The 23,304-nt window shown below is 29.9% G+C and overlaps 1 protein-coding gene across 24 annotated transcripts in view; it reads left to right on the top strand.

The window, feature by feature from the left end:
• Positions 1 to 23,304, top strand: part of LOC111314613 (disease resistance-like protein DSC1) — a 44,226-nt gene that overhangs the window by 20,215 nt on the left and 707 nt on the right. For 2 of the 24 annotated variants that reach the window (XR_016332855.1, XR_016332854.1), the window contains one exon: positions 21,811 to 21,924. Coding sequence is in view for 22 of the 24 variants with exons in the window: in XM_089753185.1 (XP_089609311.1) it covers positions 14,191 to 15,189; positions 15,291 to 15,596; positions 15,731 to 16,204; positions 16,339 to 17,631 (3,072 nt within the window). In the remaining 2 variants the exon portion in view is untranslated. Of the gene's footprint in view, positions 1 to 12,188; positions 12,329 to 14,088; positions 15,190 to 15,290; positions 15,597 to 15,730; positions 16,205 to 16,338; positions 18,050 to 18,514; positions 18,590 to 18,706; positions 18,948 to 19,372; positions 19,453 to 19,699; positions 19,845 to 20,013; positions 20,629 to 21,810; positions 21,925 to 22,658; positions 22,742 to 23,304 lie in introns of those variants that run through there. The other 22 variants (XM_089753185.1, XM_089753189.1, XM_089753188.1 and 19 more) reach the window with 22 other exon arrangements.

Below are 23,304 nucleotides of genomic sequence, written 5' to 3'. Positions count from 1 at the left end.
ATGCGAGCTCAAATGCACAAAAAATGCCACACCACTTACTATCAACAAGAAATCTACAAACTTTGCAAGCAATCTACAAGGTTATAAAACCCAAGTTATTCCCTGTTGAGACATCAACATGAAAAGATAATTACATTTTCGGTCCCTCTAACAAAAGCCCTAAAGTTTCATTGAACATAGCACCATACACGCATGCGTGAAAATACCAAAATAATATAAGGACACCCCTCCAACAACTTTTGCACTTGAAAGATGAAAACCAATCCAGCCGATCAATAACGGAGCATTTTCAATTCAACGTTGTCATAGTAAAGTAGAAACCTCTCTCAAATCAAATAGGACACAATAAATGGATACAAAAAAAAAAAAAACTACTTAAAATTTTAATAAAAATAGTAGATGAATTTGATAAAAATAAAAAAAATATTTTATATTTGATATGTTAATACAAATTGGTATTACAATTTTTGTGTTTTATATGTATTTAACACAAAATAGACAGACATATAAACACGAATTATTAAGGTTATATTAAACTCTGTCTTTTTGCCTTGCATACAGACATGTGTCTTTTTGCCTTGCAGCATCTGACAAATCTAGACCTCCTGCTGCTGCTGTCAAGAAGCAGCCTCCAAAGGAACCCAAAAAAATCAGTACATCTACAGAACCAGCAAATTCTTCCATGCAGAAAGAGGCTGTTGCAGATGTCTCTATGGAATCAATTAAGAAACCAGAAGAGAATATTATTAGTGATACAGCAGAGGGTAAAAAGGCTATCTATACTGTTGCAAAGCTCCAGTGGCTTGGTGCTGTTGAGAACAAGGAGGTTAAAGAGTCACAGCAAGTAGTAGAAGTAGATACACATAAAGTTGAAGAATTTGTTTATTACAAAGATAGGAAGAAAGTACTTGGGCCTGTTGATGATCCACAGGTTAAAGGGCACTCAGGAACTGAAACTTCTGCCACTGGTCTGATTATAAGGAAACAGAAACAGGTTCAGAACCCTGAAAGTGATGGCAAAGCGTCTGAGCAATATCCATTATCCTCTACAGGAGCTGAAGAAATGGCACTGAATGCTGTGGCACTGTTACTGAAGCACACTAGAGGGTACCTCGCAGAGGACGAGGAATTGTATGAAACCCACCCTGAAATGTTGATCAGAAATCAATCTAAGAAGAAAGAGAAAAAGCAAAAAGGATTGCTTGGTCCTGAGAAGCCTTCATTTCTTAACAGTAATCCAAATCCAGAATATGAATCATGGGTACATCCTGAAGGTACTCCTTTAATTATTGGTTAGTGACAATTGAACCTGAAATTTCGGTATAACAGTAGCATCTGTAATGCTTACTGCTGAATAGATTTCAACTTGATTCCATTCACTGGATTATCACTGATTTCATTTACAGTTTTTTCATATTCCTTGCAGGTCAATTTGGTGATGGGAGAACTACATTGAATGATCGATACGCGTACTGACCCAGATGCTTGTCCTATAACCGTTGGGTTGGGGGTGCAAACGTGAGCAGATTTGTCGCCATAGCTTTCGTATCTCAAAGTGTTGTGCCAGTCATGGCCTTGAAGATACTGACAATTGACAATTTTCAGCTTATGCTGTTGGCATAAGTAGGCACCTCTGCTTGTGGGGATTCTGTTGGCGGATTGACTTGAATAGGAAGAATCTTCACTCATTGGTTGGAATTCTTTCTAAAGAGAATGTGTACCAATGAACAGAAATAGATGCGCCAGTACGTACAAAAGAAAAGAAGAAAAAGAATGAGATGGAAAACCAACATAAAGCAGTTGCTTACGTTAATGTATAAAAAGATCAAAGGTGTTTTTAGTCTCTTCCAAGGGACTCGTTGTTGCATTGTAGCAGAACTGGTCTGTGTTCATGGATCAACCATTGTCCGATAGAAAATTTGGATGTAGTAGTTTGTGCTTGAACTCTCTGCTATGATAAACCAAATCGAATTCTCCATCTTCTGCCAGCTGCGTGCACAAAAAACATGATTTTCTTTTTGCCTTTCACCACAAATAGCCCTTAATCATGGATTCAAACTTGTTTAGTTTATTTCAAGGAAATCTAATCCATTGTCACCATATTTTAGTTTATTGGGATGATCAACAAACATTAATCACACATGCAATTTCTCATGGCTTTTTTTTTTTTTTTTTTTTTGTATATAGGGAATGCTTGTTTATTATTAGTCCTTTAACAAGAGACACAATTTGTGTAAATATAACGATGTTACATTTTGGCATATTGTACATCTTTTCCTTTTGTGTTTTTTGATTTTTTTTTTTAATATTAGTCTCCATTATAGTATTTTGGGTCTCAATTGAATTTCTTATCCAGCTTCTTATCCTTTGCTTTCGTTGTGGTTTCTTGGTTTTAATTTGTATAGAAATCCATTTGATACTTAGATATAATATATTTTCATTTAAAATATATATATTTATAAGTTTTAAATCATCTTGTTATTTAATATATTTTCATTTAAAAAAAGTTTATAAAAAATTACCAAAAAATATAAAAAAAAAAACTAAAAAAAAAGATTTATCTTTTTACTTAAAAAGTGTTGCTTTACCCATTAAATAAAAAAATGAATTTAAAATATTTTATGAGTATGCGTATAGAATGGATATAACGTAAAAAAATTGACATTCACTTCGTAGAATATTCAACTTACATTTGCATCCCACTAAACGGAATCCAAAGAGATTTTACAACTTGCTTTACTCCTTTGCGTATGTTTGAATAAATATTAGTAAAAAAATAAATAAATAAAATAAAATATTTTAAAAAAATATATATATATATATATATACTTTTTATTTGAATAATTAAAATTAATCAAAAAATAAAAAAACTTTAGTAAATACATAAAATATTTATTGAAGCAGGAAATAGAAAGTTATAAAATTGATAACAAAGGACACTACTTTAACTTTTATTTTTTTAAGAAATTATTAAATATATTGATAGTAAAATTTTTTAATTTCACAACAAAATTAAGATAATAACATATAACTTTTAATGCATATTTTAAAAAATAAAAAAAAAACTAATTTTAAAAAAGCAAAACATATATTACCATCTTATTTCATTTATAAAATTAAAAAAATTTATTTTCAATATATCAATTAATTTTTTCTAAAATTATGAGCCTTATGCTTCACATAGGATGCACATGTCACTGTTAATAATAATAACTATTATTTTAACCAAAAAATGTTTTGTAGAATATAGGCAACATACTTTTTTAAATTAATATTTTTTATTTTAATTTTTACATGTCTTTTTATAAAATAAAATAGCCAATAAATTATTAATTTTATACTAATGATAGAGTATTTAAATTTTACAAGTGAAATAATTTATTAATTTATTAATTTTTATAAATATACTTTAAAAACTAATCCTTAACTTTGTGGATTCAAAAAAATTGATTTATCCAAAAAAATCTTTCTAGATTTTAAGAAAAAAACCATCGCTTGATAACTAATTTATACTCATAAGTTATAACTAATATCACAATACAAACAATTTTAAAATTTTAAGATTAATTGAATATAATATAATTACAAATGATAAATCAAATAAAAATATAAGACAAAAAAATAATTAAGCAAAACCAATTATATTAATAGTTGATTTCAAAGCTCCTGCCTTCCCCAGTATTTTTTCTGCCATGCATTCCCTTTCTTTCCTGAAAAGAAATTAGTATATTTGATAATATTGAGCTTTTAAAATTTTATCTTTAAAATTTATCAATGTATATATAATTAGATTCATTGTACATATGTTTTTTATTATATGTACAAGTATACTATCTATATGTGCATTTCAGATTCCAAGATACTTGATGATAGAAATCCATTATTCTAATAATTTTATAGCAGTAAGTTTAAAGCTTCTTTTGTGTTTTAGAAGATAAATGATGTCTAAAACCATATATACTTATAATACCATTTAACTTTATACAATTAATTTATTCTTTAAAGTTTTATTGATATAAATATAATTTAAGTGTATTTTATATATGTTTACAGTGATTGAGATATACATATATGAATGGTTATATATTAAAATTAAAAAATGTACATATGTATGATTTTATTATACATATGTTTTTTGTTGAATGTATATATATGAGTTTGATGTATATTACAAACTCCACGATACTTTGTCATCAAAATTCATTATTATTATTATTATTATTTTGAGTGAGTTTAAGTTTTTATATACAATAAAAAATATGGTTATGTTTAAAATCCTACGTACTTATAAAAATATTTAAATTTACATACTTATTATTTTTTTTATGTTTATTATGTGTCTATAAATCTGGTATATTTTTCGTATCAGTTTAGCAACATGTACATATTATTGAGTTTATAGGCTTATTGCATGATCCAAAAAACTTGGTCAATGAAATCCACTTATTGTTAACGTTTAAGGATAGCATCTCTTGTATTTTTTAAGATAAATTCATTCATGAAATCTCTTGCACCCAATTGAAAGTTTAAGTGTAATTTTTTTCATTAAAATTTTAAAAAAAATTATATTCCATAATTCAAACCAACCAACAATAATTACCTTTGAAAAACAAAATCAAATGAAAAAGGAATAACAGATTTTATAAAAAAAAAAAAAGAAGAAGCAGGCAACCTTAAAAAATAAATGAGCAGGGTTAATTGAAAAAAAGGGTTCTGCAAACAAAAATACGCTGTTCCGCTATGTTAGTTAATGGTGAAGGTAAAAAACTAACATAAACTTCCCTTTTTTATAATTTTCTCACTTGATATTTCTGTTTTCCACAAATATTATTGGTAATGTACAATTATTCAATATTCTCATTGAATTGCATCATTTTGTTATTGTCCCTTGGCTTGACTCCTTTGCTGTATGTTGGTTCCGCGTTGCTCCTCTTTCATTTTGACCTTGGAGTCCTTTTGGTTGTCTTCATTATGCACTTCTTTGTCTTTTTCTTACTGTATTGCGGACTTACATAACAAAACCTTCTTGTTCTCTGTTATGGCTTCCTCTTCCTCTGCTTTTGCTTCCTTCCGCCAAGCAAAGCATCATGTTTTCCTGAGTTTCAGAGGTGAAGACACACGCAATACCTTCCTCAGTCACCTATATGACGCTTTTAAAAGAAAAGGGATTGGAACTTATGCTGATTTCAAAGAACTTCCAAGGGGAGAGGAAATTTCTCCCGCCCTGTTGAAAGCAATCGAAGAATCAATGATTTCAGTAATAGTTTTTTCTCTACTATGCTACTTCATCATGGTGATTGGATGAACTCTCCAAGATAATGGAATGCAGAGATTCACTGGGACAGCTTGTGATACCCATTTTCTACCATGTTAACCCATCCGATATTAGAAAACAAAAAGGGGGTTTTGAAGAAGCTTTTGTTGACCTTGAAAGAGACAGGACAGACAAGGTTAAGGGGTGGAGAGATGCTTTGAATAAAGCTGCCAACTTAAGTGGGTGTACCCTTCCAGGACATGAGTAAGTAGTTGTTTTCCTTACTCTAAGCTTCTTGCACTATTGGTTAACTAGTTTTATAATTCTTGGAATGCATGGATTAATTTTATTTATTTAAATATATATATATATATATATGTAAATATATAATTTAATATTATTTAATTTATATATTAAAAATAATTTTAAATATAATATAAAATAAGATATCGATATAATCTAAATCATTGTTTTTTTAAAAAACTATCGTATATATTTTGAATTTAAAAATAATTATATGGTAAGTGATATTTTTGTTTTTAAATTAAAAAACAAATAATAAAGAATTGTAAGAAATTTATGAAGATAAAAATTATATTGAGATTTCTAAATTTAAAAAGAGATATCCTTAACTTATCAAATTAATGTTTAGAATAAAACAATCATAGTCGGAAAATCTTTGTGATCCATTTTGATGACATAGCACAGCTCAAAATTATATTTTAATTACTGTTGTTGTATTCTATTAAATTACAAATTTAAAATTCATAAGTCTTAGTTTCTAAAAAAGAAAAGAAGTAGATATTAAAATATAAAATATTATAAAAAGAAAAAAATGCATTTTAACATTACCGAAAATCTTAATTTTATATGAAAAATATATTCTCGTGCCAATAAATATATAATATGAATATGATAGGAATAAAAACAAAAAAAAAAAAAAGGAGAAGAAATGGATTGCAAGATAACGTAAAATTTTAACATCATATGACTATTAGATTATATAGACAATCTATATATTACTATGTCAATTTCTTTTCTCTTAATGCATTGAATAAAAATTTAATTGAATCATAAAAAAGTTTGACATACCTTTACTATTATAATTGTGATCAAAATATTAAAAAGCATGAAAAATAGAAAAATACTATTTTTTTAAAAAAGAAATAAAAGTAGTATTTACATATTTTCACTTGTGATCTTTAAACAATTTTTGCAAAAAAATGAAAAGAAAAGGTTAATAAACGTGTGTCAAAAGCAAAAAAGAATTGTATTGTTTTTGTATGAAAACAAAATCTTGAAAAGTTGCAAATTGAATAAAAAAAAACTATGCACCTCAAATCATTTATAGATACTGGATGATAATTAAGATATTTAGATAACTTTTAAATTGATAAATATTTTTTGAATTTAAATATAACATAATAAGTGATATTTATGTTTTTGAATTAAAAAAAACAAAACTAAAGGATCATAAAGAAATTTATGAAAGTAAATATATATTTTTTGAGAAATTAAATTTTAAAAAAACTCTAAATCGATAAAATTTGAATAAAATAAAATGAATTTGTTAAATTTTATATTTTTATTGCAATTTAATCTATTCACTTGAATTCAATATTGAATCTGGGTAGTTTTATCCATTTCATGACTCAAAATCTAAATTGATTGAAATGTTATTTAACAATTTTTTTTGTTAATCTATTGGAAATTTTTATATTTGAATTTGAATAAAATATAATAAATATTATCTTATTTCAGATATATTTTTCTTTTTTAAAAAATATGCTCTTGATTTTACACACCTATATTTTAGATTTAAAAAGATACATCACTAATTCAAGATTTTCATATTTAAAAAGATATATATTTAGATTATTAGAAAATTCATTTTAAATGATAAAATATCACTATATTTGAGAATTTTAAATTTAAAAAGATATTGTTTAGATCATTTGGAAGTTCATTTAAAATTTAAAAAGATAATATATCTAAATTAAATTTTGTTGGTAACAATTTAAAAGTCATTCAAATAAATATTCACGTGAGCAAATGTTTTAAGCAATTTTTTACGTGTCATAAATATAAATTATTCATATAAACATTTACGCGACATATTTTATCAAATTTTTACATATTCTGTAATATAATATTATATATGATTTCGTTTGATTTTTTTTATTTAAAAAAATTTCCCTTAAAAAGCGTAAGTTTTGTTCATATAATCTTCATTACCTTAGGCTTAACTTATTCCTTTTTTTGCTTATTCGATAGGCCTGAGCCTATAGTCATTGAGCATATTGTTCAAGATATTGGAAACAAGTTGAAACGGTTGTTTAAAGGTGATCGCAGAGGCCTTATTGGAATAGTTCCTCGTATGGAGCAAATCAAATCGCTATTGTGCATTGAAGAGAAGAAGGATTTTCGTATTATTGGGATATGGGGAATGCCTGGTATCGGCAAAACAAGTCTTGCTCGAGCTATATATAATGAAGTCTGTGGTCAATTTGAAAGTAGTTATTTCTTGGCAGATGTTAGAGAGGAGTTAGAAAAACATGGTGCAAATGTAATCACTCTGCTGAATAGACTTCTTTCCCAATTATTAAACGAGGAAAGCCTCGATATCAATAATATGGGATCCACATTCACTAAGGATAGACTCCGTCGTAAGAGAGTTCTTGTTGTCCTTGATGATGTCAATTATTGGGACCAACTAGAAAAATTAGAAATTAGCCACGACCACTTTGGTTTTGGTAGTAGAATCATTGTAACATCTAGAGACAAACAAGTCCTTACAAATGGATCAGTTGATAGAATATATAAGGTTAAGGAATTAAGTCACAATGACTCTATTCGGCTCTTTTCTATGTATGCCTTCAAGCAAGACCACCTTGTTGATGATTTGAAGGATCTATCAAATAAGTTTTTGGAATATGCTAAAGGCTTTCCACTAGCTCTTAGAGTCTTGGGTTCTACAGTTTGTAATAAGGACATGGCATATTGGGCAAGTGCATTGAATAAATTAAAGCAAGATTCCGATCCGAAAATTCACGATGTGCTGAAGATTAGCTTTGACGGGCTGGAAGTTGTAGAGAAGAAGATATTTCTTGATATCGCAATATTCTTTAAAGGGTGTGATAGAGATAGTGTAACAAAAATACTAGACCGTTGCTATAATGAGGCTGCTCGTTGGGGAATTACCAACCTTGTTGATAAATGCCTCTTAGATGATACAAAAGAGAACTTGTCTCTTAGCATGCATGATTTGCTGCAAGAAATGGGAAGGAAAATTATCCGTTCAGAATCTGAATGGCCAGAAGAACGTAGTAGATTATGGATTCCAAGTTATGTTTGTCAAGTTTTAAAGAATGGCGAGGTAAGAGCTAACTGAACCAACTTTTTTTTTTCTTGCTCATCTTGACTTGATAAATGTTTGATGCATTACGGTAAATTATTGTTCGCTGTTGATTATAGGGGACGAAATCAGTGGAGGGAATATTATTAGACCTGGCTCAAATTAATAATGAAGTACAGTTACATCCACGTGCTTTCGCAAGGATGCCTAATCTTAGAATTATCAAATTCTATCATCCTACTTTTTCTAGGAAGGGAGGTATGTTGGTTCCTTCGCACCAAGGTCTCAAATCTCTTCCTAATAAGTTAAGGTATTTTCATTGGGAGAATTGCATGCTGAAATCCATACCGTCAAATTTTAGTCCTAAGAATCTTGTTGAATTAAGAATTCGTCATAGCAATGTTGAACAACTTTGGAATGGAGACCAGGTATTCGTTAACATTTTATTTTCATAAAAAAATAATATTTATTGTTTTTAATTTTTATTTTTGTAGTACCCTACAAGTTTAGAGGCTTTAAAGTTTAAACTAACCTCATATTGTTTCTTCGCTTTCATTGCACAGAATCTTGAGAATTTAAAAGTGCTTAGTCTTTCGTTTTGCAAGAATTTAACCAGGATTCGAAGTTTGTCTGCATTCAAAAATATTGAACGACTGGAAATTAATGGATGCTAAAGCTTGGTTGAACTCCTATCCATGGTTCATTCGAAATCTCTTTGCTTTAGCCTAAGCGGTCATAGTTTAACAAATTTTAAGAAATTTCCTGAGCTCCCACAGCATATTAAAGAGCTGATTTTAACAGGCACTGCAATAAAAGAAATTCCGGAGTCAATCGGGTTTCTCCATCAACTTGCTTATTTGGATATGAGTCATAGCCAAATTCATAATCTTCCAAGCACTACTATTCAGTTGCATGCCCTTAAAGTAATCTGTCTCCATTGTTGCCCAAACATCACAAATATTCCGATTGTTCCGGAGAACATTGCGGTCTTACTTTTGGATGAGACTCCCATAGAAGAAGTGCCTTCATCAACCTTAAGGCTTAAAAGCCTTTCTCAGTTCAGCATGCGTGGCTGCACAAGGCTTAAAAGCCTTCCAACTAGCATTTGTAAGTTAAAATCTCTTGAATCACTTGATCTCAGTGGCTGTTCAAACTTGGAGTGTTTCCCTGAAATATTAGAGACTATGGAACGTGTAGGCTTCCTTGGTTTAGAGGCAACAAGACAATTAGCGTTACACATGTATAGGGCTCAGTTTGTCTCTTTCTGACAATTTAAAATACATATTATATCTTACAGTTTAAAATAAATGAATGCAAATTATGTATTTGAGATGATTTCAATAAATAATTATCGATATAACTTAAATCCAAAATCTTTTCATTGAACTATATATAGATACTAGTTATATGTACATTTCAAATTCTAAGATATCAAGTGATAAAAATCCATTATTTCAACATTAATTCATAACAATACGTTTAAAACTTCTTTTTATATATTTTAGAAGATTAAATGATGTCTAAAATCATATATATTTATATTTTTTCATCAAGTGTATTATGTAAATATAAAACTGACATATTGTGCGTTAGATTGGCAACATGTACGTGTTATTAAGTTTATATGTATATTGCACAACCCAAAAAACTTGATCAGTGAAATCTTTTTTTTTTTTCTGGTTCGGATTCAAGGATTGCATCTTTTTATATTTTAAAAGATAAATTCATCAATGAAATCTGTTATATCAAATTGAAAATTTAAGTGTAATTTTTATCTTCATTAAAATTTTTTAAAAAAATGCATTCCACAATTTAAACCAACAATAATTACCTTAGAATGAAAAAAAAAAATCAAATTCAAAAGGAATAATAGATTTTTAGAAAACGGCAACCTTAAAAACTAAATGAGCAGGGTTACAATGAAAAAAGGGTTAGGTTCTTGCAAACAAAAACAACTTTTATCATTACGTTAGATAATGGTGAGGGTAAAAAGGTAATACAAACTTTTTTTTTTACAATTTTCTCACTCGATATTTCTTTTTCCATAAATATTATTGGTAATTTGTATCAATCATATATATATTACAATATATAAGAATATATGATAAAATTTACCACTTGAATGCTTAAATGGACATTTTTTTGACATATGAATAATACCTATTATACATTATTTTAATTCAAATATCCAAATTTAAAAAAAAATCTTATCCAAATTATCTATAATTAATTTTTTATATTTTTTCTTAAAAATAAAAATCTCAATAAATTATAATAAAATATTATAAAACTTAAAAAAATTAATCCTATTTGATTAAAATTTCACCTAAAAATATCTATTTTCAAATTTAAAATTTTCAAATCAATATTTTTATATTGGTAACTTTCCTTATAATTTTTTATTTTTTTAAATTTAAAAACACATATATCATTATATATATTTATTCAAAAGATATTTATAATCAATTTATTATACTTTGTTATCTTAATTATAATATACGCATTATATATTTTTTAAATATATAAAAAATTAAATAATATTAATTTATATTTTTAAATATATTTAAATAACTAAAGATAATCCACACACAGATAGCAAACTAGTTATTCAATATTCTCATTGCATTGCATCAATTTGTAAGTCTCCCTTCTTACCAAAAAAAAAAAAAATTTCTAAGTCTCCCTTTGGTTGACTCCTCTGCTATGTATGATTGTTCCGCGTTCCTTCCCTGTCTTTTTCACTTCGTAGAATTTTTAACATAGTACAGTTGCACCCTACCAAACGAAATCCATAGATATTTTACAATTTGCTGCTTTATTCTTTTAGTATACGATTCCGCGTTGCTTGTCTTTTCTTTCGTCACTTTGTACCCCACCAAATGGAATCCAAAGACATTTTACAATTTGCTTTACTCTTTTAGTGTACCATTCCGCGTTGCGTGCGGTGGACCAAGAATATTTACTTACCGTCATACATAAAAATATTTATTGAAAAGGGAAATAGAAAGTTACTCAATATATAACTTTTATTTTTACTAATGTGTTCACAGTTATTCAATATGCGCATTGCATTGCATCAAGTTGTAAGTCTCCCTTTGCTTGACTCCTTTGCCAAACGATGGTTCCACGTTGCTTCTCTTTCTTTTTCACTTTGGAGTCTTTTTATATGTGTTCATTATTCACTTCTTTTTCCTACCGTGTTACAAACTTACATCACAAAACCTTCTTGTTCTCTGTTATGGCTTCCTCTTCCTCTGCTTCTGCTTCCTCTACTCAAGCAAAGCATCATGTTTTCCTGAGTTTTAGAGGTGAAGACACACGCAATGCCTTCCTCCGTCACCTATATGAAGCTTTTAAAAGAAAAGGAATTGGAGCTTATGTTGATTTCAACGAACTTACAAGGGGAGAGGAAATTTCTCCCGCACTGTTGGAAGCAATCGAAGAATCAATGATTTCAGTAATAGTTTTTTCGCAAAACTATGCTACTTCATCATGGTGCTTGGATGAACTCTCCAAGATAATGGAATGCAGGGATTCACGGGAACAACTTGTGGTACCCATTTTCTACCATGTTAACCCATCCGATGTACGAAAACTAAAAGGGAGTTTTGAAGAAGCTTTTGTTGACCATGAAAGAAACAGGACAGACAAGGTTAAGGGGTGGAGAGATGCTTTGACCAAAGCTGCCAAATTAAGTGGGTGGACCTTTCAGGACATGAGTAAGTAGTTGTTTTTCTTACTCTAAGCTTCTTGCACCATTGGTTAACTAGTTTGATAACTCGTGCAGTGGACGAATTAATTTTATTTATTTAAATATATATGTAAATATATAAATTCATATTATTTAATTTATATATTTAAAATATATTTAAAATATAATATAAAATAAGATACCGATATAATTTAAATCATTTTTTTAATATTGTTATATATATTTTGAATTTAAAAATAATTATATAATAAGTGATATTTTATTTTTAAATTAAAAAAACAAATAATAAAGAATTGTAAGAAATTTATGAAGATAAAAATTATATTGAGATTTTAACATTACCTAAAATCTTAACTTTATATGAATATTGAATTAGATGAAAAATGTATTCTCGTGCCAATAAATATATAATATGAATATGAATATGATAGGAATAAAAACAAAAAAAAAAAAAGGAGAAGAAATGGATCGCAAGATAACGTAAAATTTTAACATCATATGACTATTAGATTATATAGACAATCTATATATTACTATGTCAATTTCTTTTCTCTTAATGCATTGAATAAAAATTTAATTGAATCATAAAAAAGTTTGACATACCTTTACTATTATAATTGTGATCAAAATATTAAAAAGCATGAAAAATAGAAAAATACTATTTTTTAAAGAAGAAATAAAAGTAGTATTTACATATTTTCACTTGTGATCTTTATTTCATTTTTGCAAAAAAAATGAAAAGAAAAGGTTAATAAACGTGTGTCAAAAGCAAAAAAAGGAATTGTATTATTTTTGTATAAAAACAAAATCATGAACAGTTGCAAATTGAATAGAAAAAACTATGCACCTCAAATCATTTATAGATTCTGGATGATAATTAAGATATTTAGATAACTTTTAAATTGATAAATATTTTTTGAATTTAAATATAACATATAAGTGATATTTATGTTTTTGAATTAAAAAAAACAAAACTAAATGAAAGTAAATATTTTTTTGAGAAATTAAATTTAAAAAAAAAACTCTAAATAGATAAAATTTGAATAAAATAAAATGAATTTGTTAAATTTTAAATTTTTATTTCACTTTAATCTATTCATTTGAATTCAATATTGAATCTGGGCAGTTTTATCCATTTCTTAACTCAAAATCTAAATTGATGGAAATGTTATTTAACAATTTTTTTTGTTAATCTATTGGAATTTTTTATATTTGAATTTGAATAAAATATAATAAATATTATCTTACTTCAGATATATTTTTCTTTTTAAAAAAATATGTTCTTGATTTTACACACCTATATTTTACATTTAAAAAGATACATCACTAATTCAAGATTTTTATATTTAAAAATATATATATATTTAGATTATTAAAAAATTCATTTTAAATGATAAAATATCACTATATTTGAGAATTTTAAATTTAAAAAGATATTGTTTAGATCATTTGGAAGTTCATTTAAAATTTAAAGAGATAATATATCTAAATTAGATTTTGTTGGTAACAATTTAAAAGTCATTCAAATAGACATCCCTGTAAATAAATTTTTTAAATAATTTTTTACGTGTCATAAATATAAGTTATTTATATAAACATTTACATGACATATTTTATCAAATTTTTATATATTCTGTAGTATAATATTATATATGATTTCGTTTGATATTTTTGTTTTAAAAAATTTCCCTTTAGAAGCGTAAGTTTTGGTCACATAATCTTCATTACCTTAGGCCTAACTTACTCCTTTTTTTGCTTATTCGATAGGCCTGAGCCCGTAGTCATTAAGCATATTGTTCAAGATATTGGAAACAAGTTGAAACGGTTGTTTAAAGGTGATTGAGAGGCCTCAATGGAATAGTTCCACCTATGGAGCAAATCAAATCGCTATTGTGCATTGAAGAGAAGAAGGATGTTTGTGTTATTGGGATATGGGGAATGGCTGGTATAGGCAAAACAACTCTTGCTCAAGCTATATCTGATGAAGTCTCTGGTGAATTTGAAAGTTGTTACTTCTTGGCAGATGTTAGAGCGACGATAGGAAAACAACGTGCAAATGCAATCACTCTGCGAGATAGATTTCTTTCCAAATTATTAAACGAGGACAGCCTCGATATCGGTGCTCCTAGAATGCCCATATTCATTAAGGATAGACTTTGTCGAAAGAGAGTTCTTCTTGTCCTTGATGATGTCAGTGAGTGGGACCAATTAGAAAATTTAGGAATTAGCCATGACCACTTTGGTTCTGGTAGTAGAATCATTGTAACATCCAGAAACAAACAAGTCCTTACAAATGGATCAGTTGATGGAATATACAAGGTTAAGAAATTAAGTCACAATGACTCTATTCGGTTCTTTTCAATGTATGCCTTCAAGCAAGACCACCTTGTTGATGATTTGAAGGATCTATCAAATAAGTTTTTAGAATATGCTAAAGGCGTTCCACTAGCTCTTAAAGTCTTGGGTTCTGCACTTTATCAGAAGAACAAAGCATATTGGACAAGTGCATTGAATGGATTAAAGCAACATTCCAATCCGGAAATTAACGATGTGCTGAAGATTAGCTATGATGGGCTGGCAGATGTAGAGGAGAAGATATTTCTTGATATCGCAATATTCTTTAAAGGGTGTGGTAGAGATAGTGTAACAAAAATCCTAGACGGTTGCTATGATGACGCTGCTCATTCTAAAATTACCGACCTTGTTGATAAATGCCTCTTAAATGTTACAATAGAGAACAAGCTTGGCATGCATGATTTGCTACAAGAAATGGGTAGGGAAATTATCCGTTCAGAATCTAAATGGCCAGAAGAACGTAGCAGATTATGGACTCCAAATGATGTTTGTAACGTGTTAAAGAATGGCAAGGTAAGAGCTAACTGAGCTAACTTTTCTTTTTTTTTTTGCTCATCTTGACTTGATAAATGTTTGATGCATTACGGTAAATTATTGTTTACCGTTGATTATAGGGGACGAAATCAGTGGAGGGAATATTATTAGACCTGTCTCAAATTAATGAAGTACAGTTACATCCACGTGCTTTCGCAAGGATGCCTAATCGTAGAATTATCAAATTCTATCATCATACTTTTTCTGGGAAGGGAGGTATGTTGGTTCCTTCGCACCAAGGTCTTAAATCTCTTCTTGATGAGTTTAGGTATTTTCATTGGGAGAATTGCATGCTGAAATCTATGCCGTCAAATTTTAGTCCGAAGAATCTTGTTGAATTAAGATTAAGTGGTCGCAATTTTGAACAACTTTGGAATGGAGATCAGGTATTCTTTAACATTTTATTTTCATAAAAAATAATATTTATTGTTTTTAATTTTTATTTTTGTAGTACCTTATAAGTTTAGAGGCTTTAAAATTTAAACTAATCTCATATTGTTTCTTCGCTTTCATTGCACAGAATCTTGAGAATTTAAGAGTGCTTGATCTTTCGTTTTGCAAGAATTTAACCAGGATCCCAAGTTTGTCAGCATCCAAAAATATTGAACAACTGGAAATTAGTTGGTGCGAAAGCTTGGTTGAACTCCCATCCATGGTTCATTTGAAATCTCTTTGCTTTAGCCTAAGCGGTTGTGGTTTAAAAAATTTGAAGAAATTTCCTGAGCTCCCACAGCATACTAAAAGGTTGATTTTAACAGACACTGCAATAGAAGAAATTCCGGAGTCAATCGGGTTTCTCCATCAACTTGCTTTTTTGGATATGAGTGGTGGCCGAATTCATAATCTTCCAAGCACTATTATTCAGTTGCATGCCCTTAAAGACATCCGACTCTGTGATTGCCCAAACATCACAAATTTTCCGATTGTTCCGGCGAAGATAGAGGTCTTATATTTGGATAACACTCCAGTAGAAGAATTTTGGACTGGAGACCAGGTATTCTTTAACATTTTATTTTCATAAAAAATAATATTTATTGTTTTTAATTTTTATTTTTGTAGTACCCTATAAGTTTAAAGGCTTTAAAGTTTAAACTAATCTCATATTGTTTCTTCGCTTTCATTGCACAGAATCTTGAGAATTTAAGAGTGCTAGATCTTCGGTTTTGCAAGAATTTAACGAGGATCCCAAGTTTGTCAGCGTCCAAAAATATTGAACAACTGGAAATTAGTGGATGCGAGAGCTTGGTTGAATTCCCATCCATGGTTCATTTGAAATCTCTTCTCTCTCGCCTAAGAGGTGAAGGGTTAACAAATTTGAAGAAATTTCCTGAGCTCCCACAGCATATTGAAGAGTTGATTTTAACAGGCACTGCAATAGAAGAAATTCCGGAGTCAATCGGGTTTCTCCATCAATTTGCATTTTTGGATATGATTGGTGGCCGAATTCGTAATATTCCAAGCACTATTATTCAGTTGCATGCCCTTAAAGACATCCGGCTCCGTGATTGCCCAAACATAAAAAATTTTCCGATTGTTCCGGAGAACATAGAGATGTTAGATTTGGATAACACTCGAATAAAAAAAGTGCCTTCATCAATCTCAAGGCTTAAAAGCCTTACTGCATTCAGGATGCGTGGCTGTACAAGGCTTAAAAGGCTTCCAACCAGCATTTGTAAGTTAAAATCTCTTATCTATTTTGATCTCTATGGCTGTTCAAACTTAGAGCGTTTCCCAGAAATATTAGAGACTATGGAATGTCTAGGCTATCGTGGTTCAGAGGAAACAGCCATAACAGTGTTATCCGCGGATATATATCGGCGTGTCTCTTTGGAATTTTTGAATCTATCTGGATCAGATATAGTGGAAATTCCTAAGAGTATCAAACAACTTCCTAATTTATGTTCTCTATGTTTAAACAATTTCAAGAACCTCAAACCATTGCCAGAACTTCCATGTTTACAAATTTTAGAGGCAGAAAACTGCAAATCTTTAAAGAGAGTTCACCAATGGAAACATCTGCAATATGTGGAAGCTCGGACATATAAATTACTTCGTCGTTCATTAATTCCTCAATCGGACGACGATTTTTTTGAATTCCATAATTGCTTCAATCTGGAAAGGGATGCAGTCAACAACATTGTGGCTAATGCTCAGCTTAAAGCTCAATGTACGGAAAAGGTGGATGCGATTGGATCTTTTGTAGCTGCTGATCGTGCTTATAGTAACTGTTTCTTTTCTTGTTTCCCTGGAAGTAAAATTCCAAAGACATTCAAGAATCGGAGTAAAAATTCTTCAATAACTGTCAAGTTGGGTCCAGCTTGTTCTAGTAAAAGAATTTTGGGCTTTCTTCTATGCGTTGTGTTAATTTTAAGCGCCCTCATAAATTCAAACATTTCGATGTTGATTGCAAATGTCTATTAACAACAGAGCGCCGTGACTGTGATCCTCTCAAATTTACTCATGATTGCAATTGGAATTTCCCTTTCTGGCGAAGCTTTGATTCGAATCATGTGATCCTTTTTGGTAATGGTTTTGGAAGTGAAATCAATGAAGCATCATCCATCAGCGAGCATTTTGATGAGGCCTCCATTGAATTCTCCGTTAAAGCTGAGGATTTTAATTCCAATATTGAGCATATCAAAGTGCGAAAATGTGGTGTCAAAGTATTATATGAGGATGCTGTCAGACCCAATGACAAAAAGGTTGCGTTCAGCACTAATTACAGAGCTAATGATGAGGAAGGCCTTGATGATCCTACGACTACAACGAGACCTAGGCACAAAAGACGTTTTAGCTCTGATATTATTTAAAGTCCAGGCAATTCAGTTCCAAAGCTTTGGTAAGTCATCCTTTGATTCAATTTGTCATCACTTTTAAATCTTGGTAATTTAGAAAAAACAAAAGAATACGAAATGCTTTCAACTTTGAATCATTCAAATTTTCCTTCATGCTTTTCTTTCACATTTTGTTTCCGACCACTCTCTCATCATTCTATTTTCTCCTTTCATTTTTCTCAACTCACTATTGTATTTTTCTCCTCTGATTCAGAGATAATTTTGTTTTTCTTTTCTGAAATTTCCCGCTTTTAAAATTTTTTTTTTTTAAATTTCGTTTTGGCTCTCAAAGTAATGTAAAGTATGCAAATATTGTGGTGTTTTAGTTGGTGTTTTGTTTTATTATTACCTAATTTTCTTTTTAGATAGTAGTTGACTTCTAATTTGCATGCACCTTCCCAAAATATTTATCTGATCCACTTGCGTGCGAAATTGCTTTTGCTTATAACCTGTGCATTATCTTGATCTAGGTTTCAGTTGATGCTTTTCCTAGGATCCCTAAGAGCAGTTGGAATGTGAAAGCAAGGTCCCCTCTCCCATAAAAGGTTCTATTTTTGCCTATGTTCATTTTGCATTTTAGAATTACGACAGTATTTTGCACATTTTCTGAAACTTTCATGAAAATTCAACCTTAACTTGATGTGGCATTTTTGAAACTGCAGATCATGGATGTTTCAAGTGTCTCTTTGTCACCAATAGAAAGGGTTTTCAGAGAAATATTGGGTTTTCAAGTCTAGGTTGTGACAAATGTAATTTTTTTCCCCCCAAATTAATTATGTGCTACCTTTTCAAGCTAAATTACAGAGTTTGACTTCAATATGATGTTATGAAGCTAGAGATTTGCATCCCTTTGCTACTTACTACATGCTATGGCTGCTGCCTCTACAGTTGTAGATCATCAAGGTAAATGAGCTTCTATAACTAGTCGAAAGTGCAAGTTTTCCTTTTTCTTTTTTTCTTTTTTTTCAGAAAAATTATATGAAGCATAACATGAAATCTTTAACTATCATGTGGTCTTGAATCGTAATCAATTTCAGTGCTTGCTTAAAGCTACATCAGTGATGTAGTAAGTTTATATCATCTGATAGTCAGAACTTTGTCGTTATCATCTCACAGTAGAAAAAATAGATCACACTTGCACCATTATTGAGAATTGGGGAAATAAAAACAAAAAGAGAGAAAAAAAAAGGAAACTAGAGTTTTTTTTTTTTTTTCAATAAAAGGTTATTTTAACATCTTTAAGGAAAGTCTGAAACTTATTTACCTAAATGGGATACTCATGCTATGTCATTTTTTTTTTTGTTTTCCTTTTACATACAAAATACAAGGGATTACACTTTCTCTGCTTCGATGCTTTAACTCTCCTTCAATCAAATAACAGTGGCAAGTATGAAAGGGAAAAATTTAGGTGGTTCTTCATTTATGTGCTTCATCTCTCTTTTTCTTTTGGGGATTTGTTGTTGCCTTGAAATTAAATTCCCAAACTCTTCATCTATATGCTTAATTCCATCATAGTTTTGAATTATAGTTTTTGGGGTTTATAGTTTTGAATTGTAGATTTTTGGGTTTATGTAGTAGAAACAGCAATCACTTGTGTGGACTCGGGTTTTATATTTAGGTTGAACTAATTTTGTTAAGCTTGTTAAATGGGGTAGGTGAACTTGAGTGTTGCTATAATTCGTATGTCACATCAGTTTGGGTGGAATTCATCAGTAGCTGGATTACTGCAACCACCATTCTTTTGGGGATATGCATTGAGTCAATTGCCAGGGGTTTGCTAGCGAAGCTTTTTGGTGGAAGGTTAGTTTTTGAAGACTTTGGCTATTTAGGGCAAATGTGCTATCTTTCATATTTTCCCTGCTTGCAATACATAATATAAATTGTCATTTCAAATTCCAAAAGGTAAAAGAGAAAGTTGATAATCTTATACTTTTACCCACAATTTAAGGAATATTTTTGCTATTCACAGGCATTAATGAGCTGCTACCATCACTAGTTAGGATGCTACCTGAATTCTATGGTTTGGGCTACTTTTAAGGCTACACATTACTTGATTGTGTAAGCACATTACTTTGATGCCTTGTTGAAGATGGCCAACTGTATGGCCTAGGTTTAGTTGGATATGGCAAATGCGGACTGAAACTAATTCTAATGTAGTTGGTTTAATTGGACATGGAAAATCCACTGAACTTCAATTGTGCTAACAATACTAGCCGTTGGGTTGGTTGTGATGTTTGTTGCTATTGGTGCTATGCTGCTTGTGGTATGCAGAGGAATCTTAATCAAGCCAAGTCATAGCTTAAAGGGGCCATCTGGTACTACTGAAATGTAATTTCACTTCATGGGATGTGGTCATGCTTCAGCAACGCTTGGGTTTATTAAGGATGTGTTTTTATGCTGTGCAAAGGACTGGGGTCCAGAAACACTAACAAAGGAGCTTGATTGTGTAAAGAAGATTTTCAGGGGCAGTGATGATTCAAAGGGCAAGGAGCTGCATATCAAAGCTGATGAGCTATTCACCCGGCTCAAAAATAAAATGATTCTGCTACAGATTTATACAGCATCGTTATTCGGTTCTTCAATTGTAAGTATCTTTTATTCTGTCTATTTTTCCATGCAATCTTATTGTCATTATGCAGCATATCAAACAAATTTCATGGAAAACAGATATATTGCATCGTGATAAATGTTTTGCTAGTTTCTTCTTGGTGGCCTTGTTGTTGCATGCATTTATATTTTTCTTTTGATTACTAGGGATAATTTCTGTTCTAATATAACAGCAGTTTTTGTAACTTGCATAGCAAATGACTTATGAGTGAAGAGGAAGGGTTCCATTTATATTATTAAGTACTAGTCTTAAAACTTTTACTTACAAATATTTATGCTATTTATAGTGTTATAATGTACAGCAGAAAATATGTGCAGTGAGTTAGAGAACATAGGAATATTATTAAAGGCATGTAATATCAAAACATTAAAATGCCACCTTCCCTTTTTATCCTATTGAAAGGATAAATATCCCTAGCATTTCATAATCTCATGATGAAATCTCTTGTTGAATTTGAAGCCCTGTTCCTACTCTGCTTCACTATGCTTCAGAGGCCAATAGAAAATAGTTTTAGTAAACAAAATAATGGTAGTGTTTAGGTGTTTCAATTTTTTAAAATATTTTTAAAAAATATAAATGATTATTTAAAAAATCTGACATGGCATGAAGTACCCCATTTATGTAAATAAATTTAAAACTATCCCTATAAAGAAATAAAGATTTTAAACTACCCCTCTGTCGAAAAAAACTCAAGGAAACTATTTGAGCATGTTTAGTAACGAGGAGAGCAGCTAAATTATCTTCTTTTCTATCTATAATGTTTCTCCATTCTGTCAGGGAACTTATAGGGTCAATTTTTTATATATATGTAAAAGAAAAGTAGAGGAAACGAAATTTACGATGTAAGTCAAGGATAAATTGTGAACATATCAATTACCGATAGTTAAATTCCTTGTTTAAACCTTTTGTAGCTGTAAACCTGTGCTAGTCCTGAATTCGATTGAGCATTTCCACTAGTTGCTTGGAGAAATTAAACCTGTGCATGCCTTGAATTCAATTTAGCATTTCCTGTAGTTGCTTGTACAAATTATTTATGAATTTTAAGAAGGAATGATTCTTGTGTCTGAAGGTTTAGTGCTTGTAAAGTTGTGAATAATTTTGAAAAAATGGTTACTACTATGAGATTAGCCTTGACTTTCTAAATTTGCTTCTATTAAGTGAATGAAGATGCAAATGATTGGTTGAAGCAAAGGATGGCAAAACACAGTTCCAAGGCAGAGGATAAAACATAGTCCTAAGGCAATGCCAAAACTCGAAATGAAGCAATTTAAGGTACTAGCCAAAATTTTACTTGTTACTATTTATATTATGATACAACTGTTCTTTATATATGAAGTTACTAAATAATGGTTCTATGATGAAATCAAACCGAAGCCATTTTAGTTTCTTGCTATCTTTGAATATGAATGACATACAGAAAGCCAAATAGATTTTCATCTGCTTCATGGTGTAGAAAATGGTACAAAACCTTAGTTTAGCTTTTGTAGTTATTAATGAAAGATTATTCTATGTACTTCTGGGTTGTTATATGGAAGATTTTAGGCATCTTATTAGATAAACTCAATAAATTATCTTATTAGATAAACTCAATAAATTTCTATGTTCTATCATCTGAAATTGGTCTTCTCAGTTTCATTTCAATATATGTTTGATTAGCAATGACAAACTTTTCTAAAAGTTGTCAAATAATGTTTGTTTGCATACAATTGTAAAGTCTGAATTGCAAGTACTTGGCACTGTTTATTGGAAAGAAGATGTAAAATTGCCCGTTGGTCCAAGTAAAGCAGGGAAAAAGACAGACCCAACGAGCAATGTTAAAAATGCGAATGAACCCACTATTATGCGTTTGGCCATATTACCATTCTGAGATAGGATTCAGCTGTAATTTATTATATTACATCTTTGGGCTAAAATTTCTCTACTTATTTGACAAAACATTATTCTTCGTTTTATTTAGGTATTTGTAATAGGAAAGTCAATCACTTTCTATTTTGATAACATTACAGGAGGCGGTTACATCTTGGTTGCTTTTGAGATATGGTCAAGCTCAAGCTGCATATAGATTATTGATACTTAAAATGTGGTAATGGTGAGTGGTGCTGTAAGTGTTGAAGGGACATCTTTCAACATTTTTCTTTCTATTTATAGTTTTAATATTTAACCTTTTTGATGCTTAATTGTCTATCTTTTTTTTTTTATTGAAAACTCTTGAGGATTGTCGTAGTTAGGTGGAAATTAAGATATGTGATTTTTGCTTTGAGGTAGACTCTCATTACTGCAATGGTCATTTATAAATCAAACAATGAGAGCTTGAGTACTTGCTACATTCTTAACTTGCTATGTTTAAAATAATGTGATCTGATGGGATAGAGATTTAGTACTTCTTGTGCTGACTCCACTTAGGAAATTACCAGCCTTTGTTACAGCATCTTCATTTTCTAAGAATAGTAGTTATTTAATTATTAAATTGATCAATTAGCTTTTTACGAATATAAATTGTTACAAGAACTTAATCAAACTCAGATGGCTAACTAGCTTCTGATGTCAGAATTTTCATTGCAAGTGATTGTGCATATTGATTGAATTACTAGTATTTTTATTTTAACAACTCCAACTATGTTGAGTAGAAATTGTTTAAGCAGATTGTCATTT

Source organism: Durio zibethinus, chromosome 23, assembly GCF_047325235.1.
Source record: "Durio zibethinus cultivar Kanyao isolate XHJ-2024 chromosome 23, ASM4732523v1, whole genome shotgun sequence".
NCBI lineage: Eukaryota > Viridiplantae > Streptophyta > Magnoliopsida > Malvales > Malvaceae > Durio > Durio zibethinus.
The sequence above is the reverse complement of the archived record's forward strand: the minus strand, read 5'-3'. Positions and strand labels throughout refer to the sequence as shown.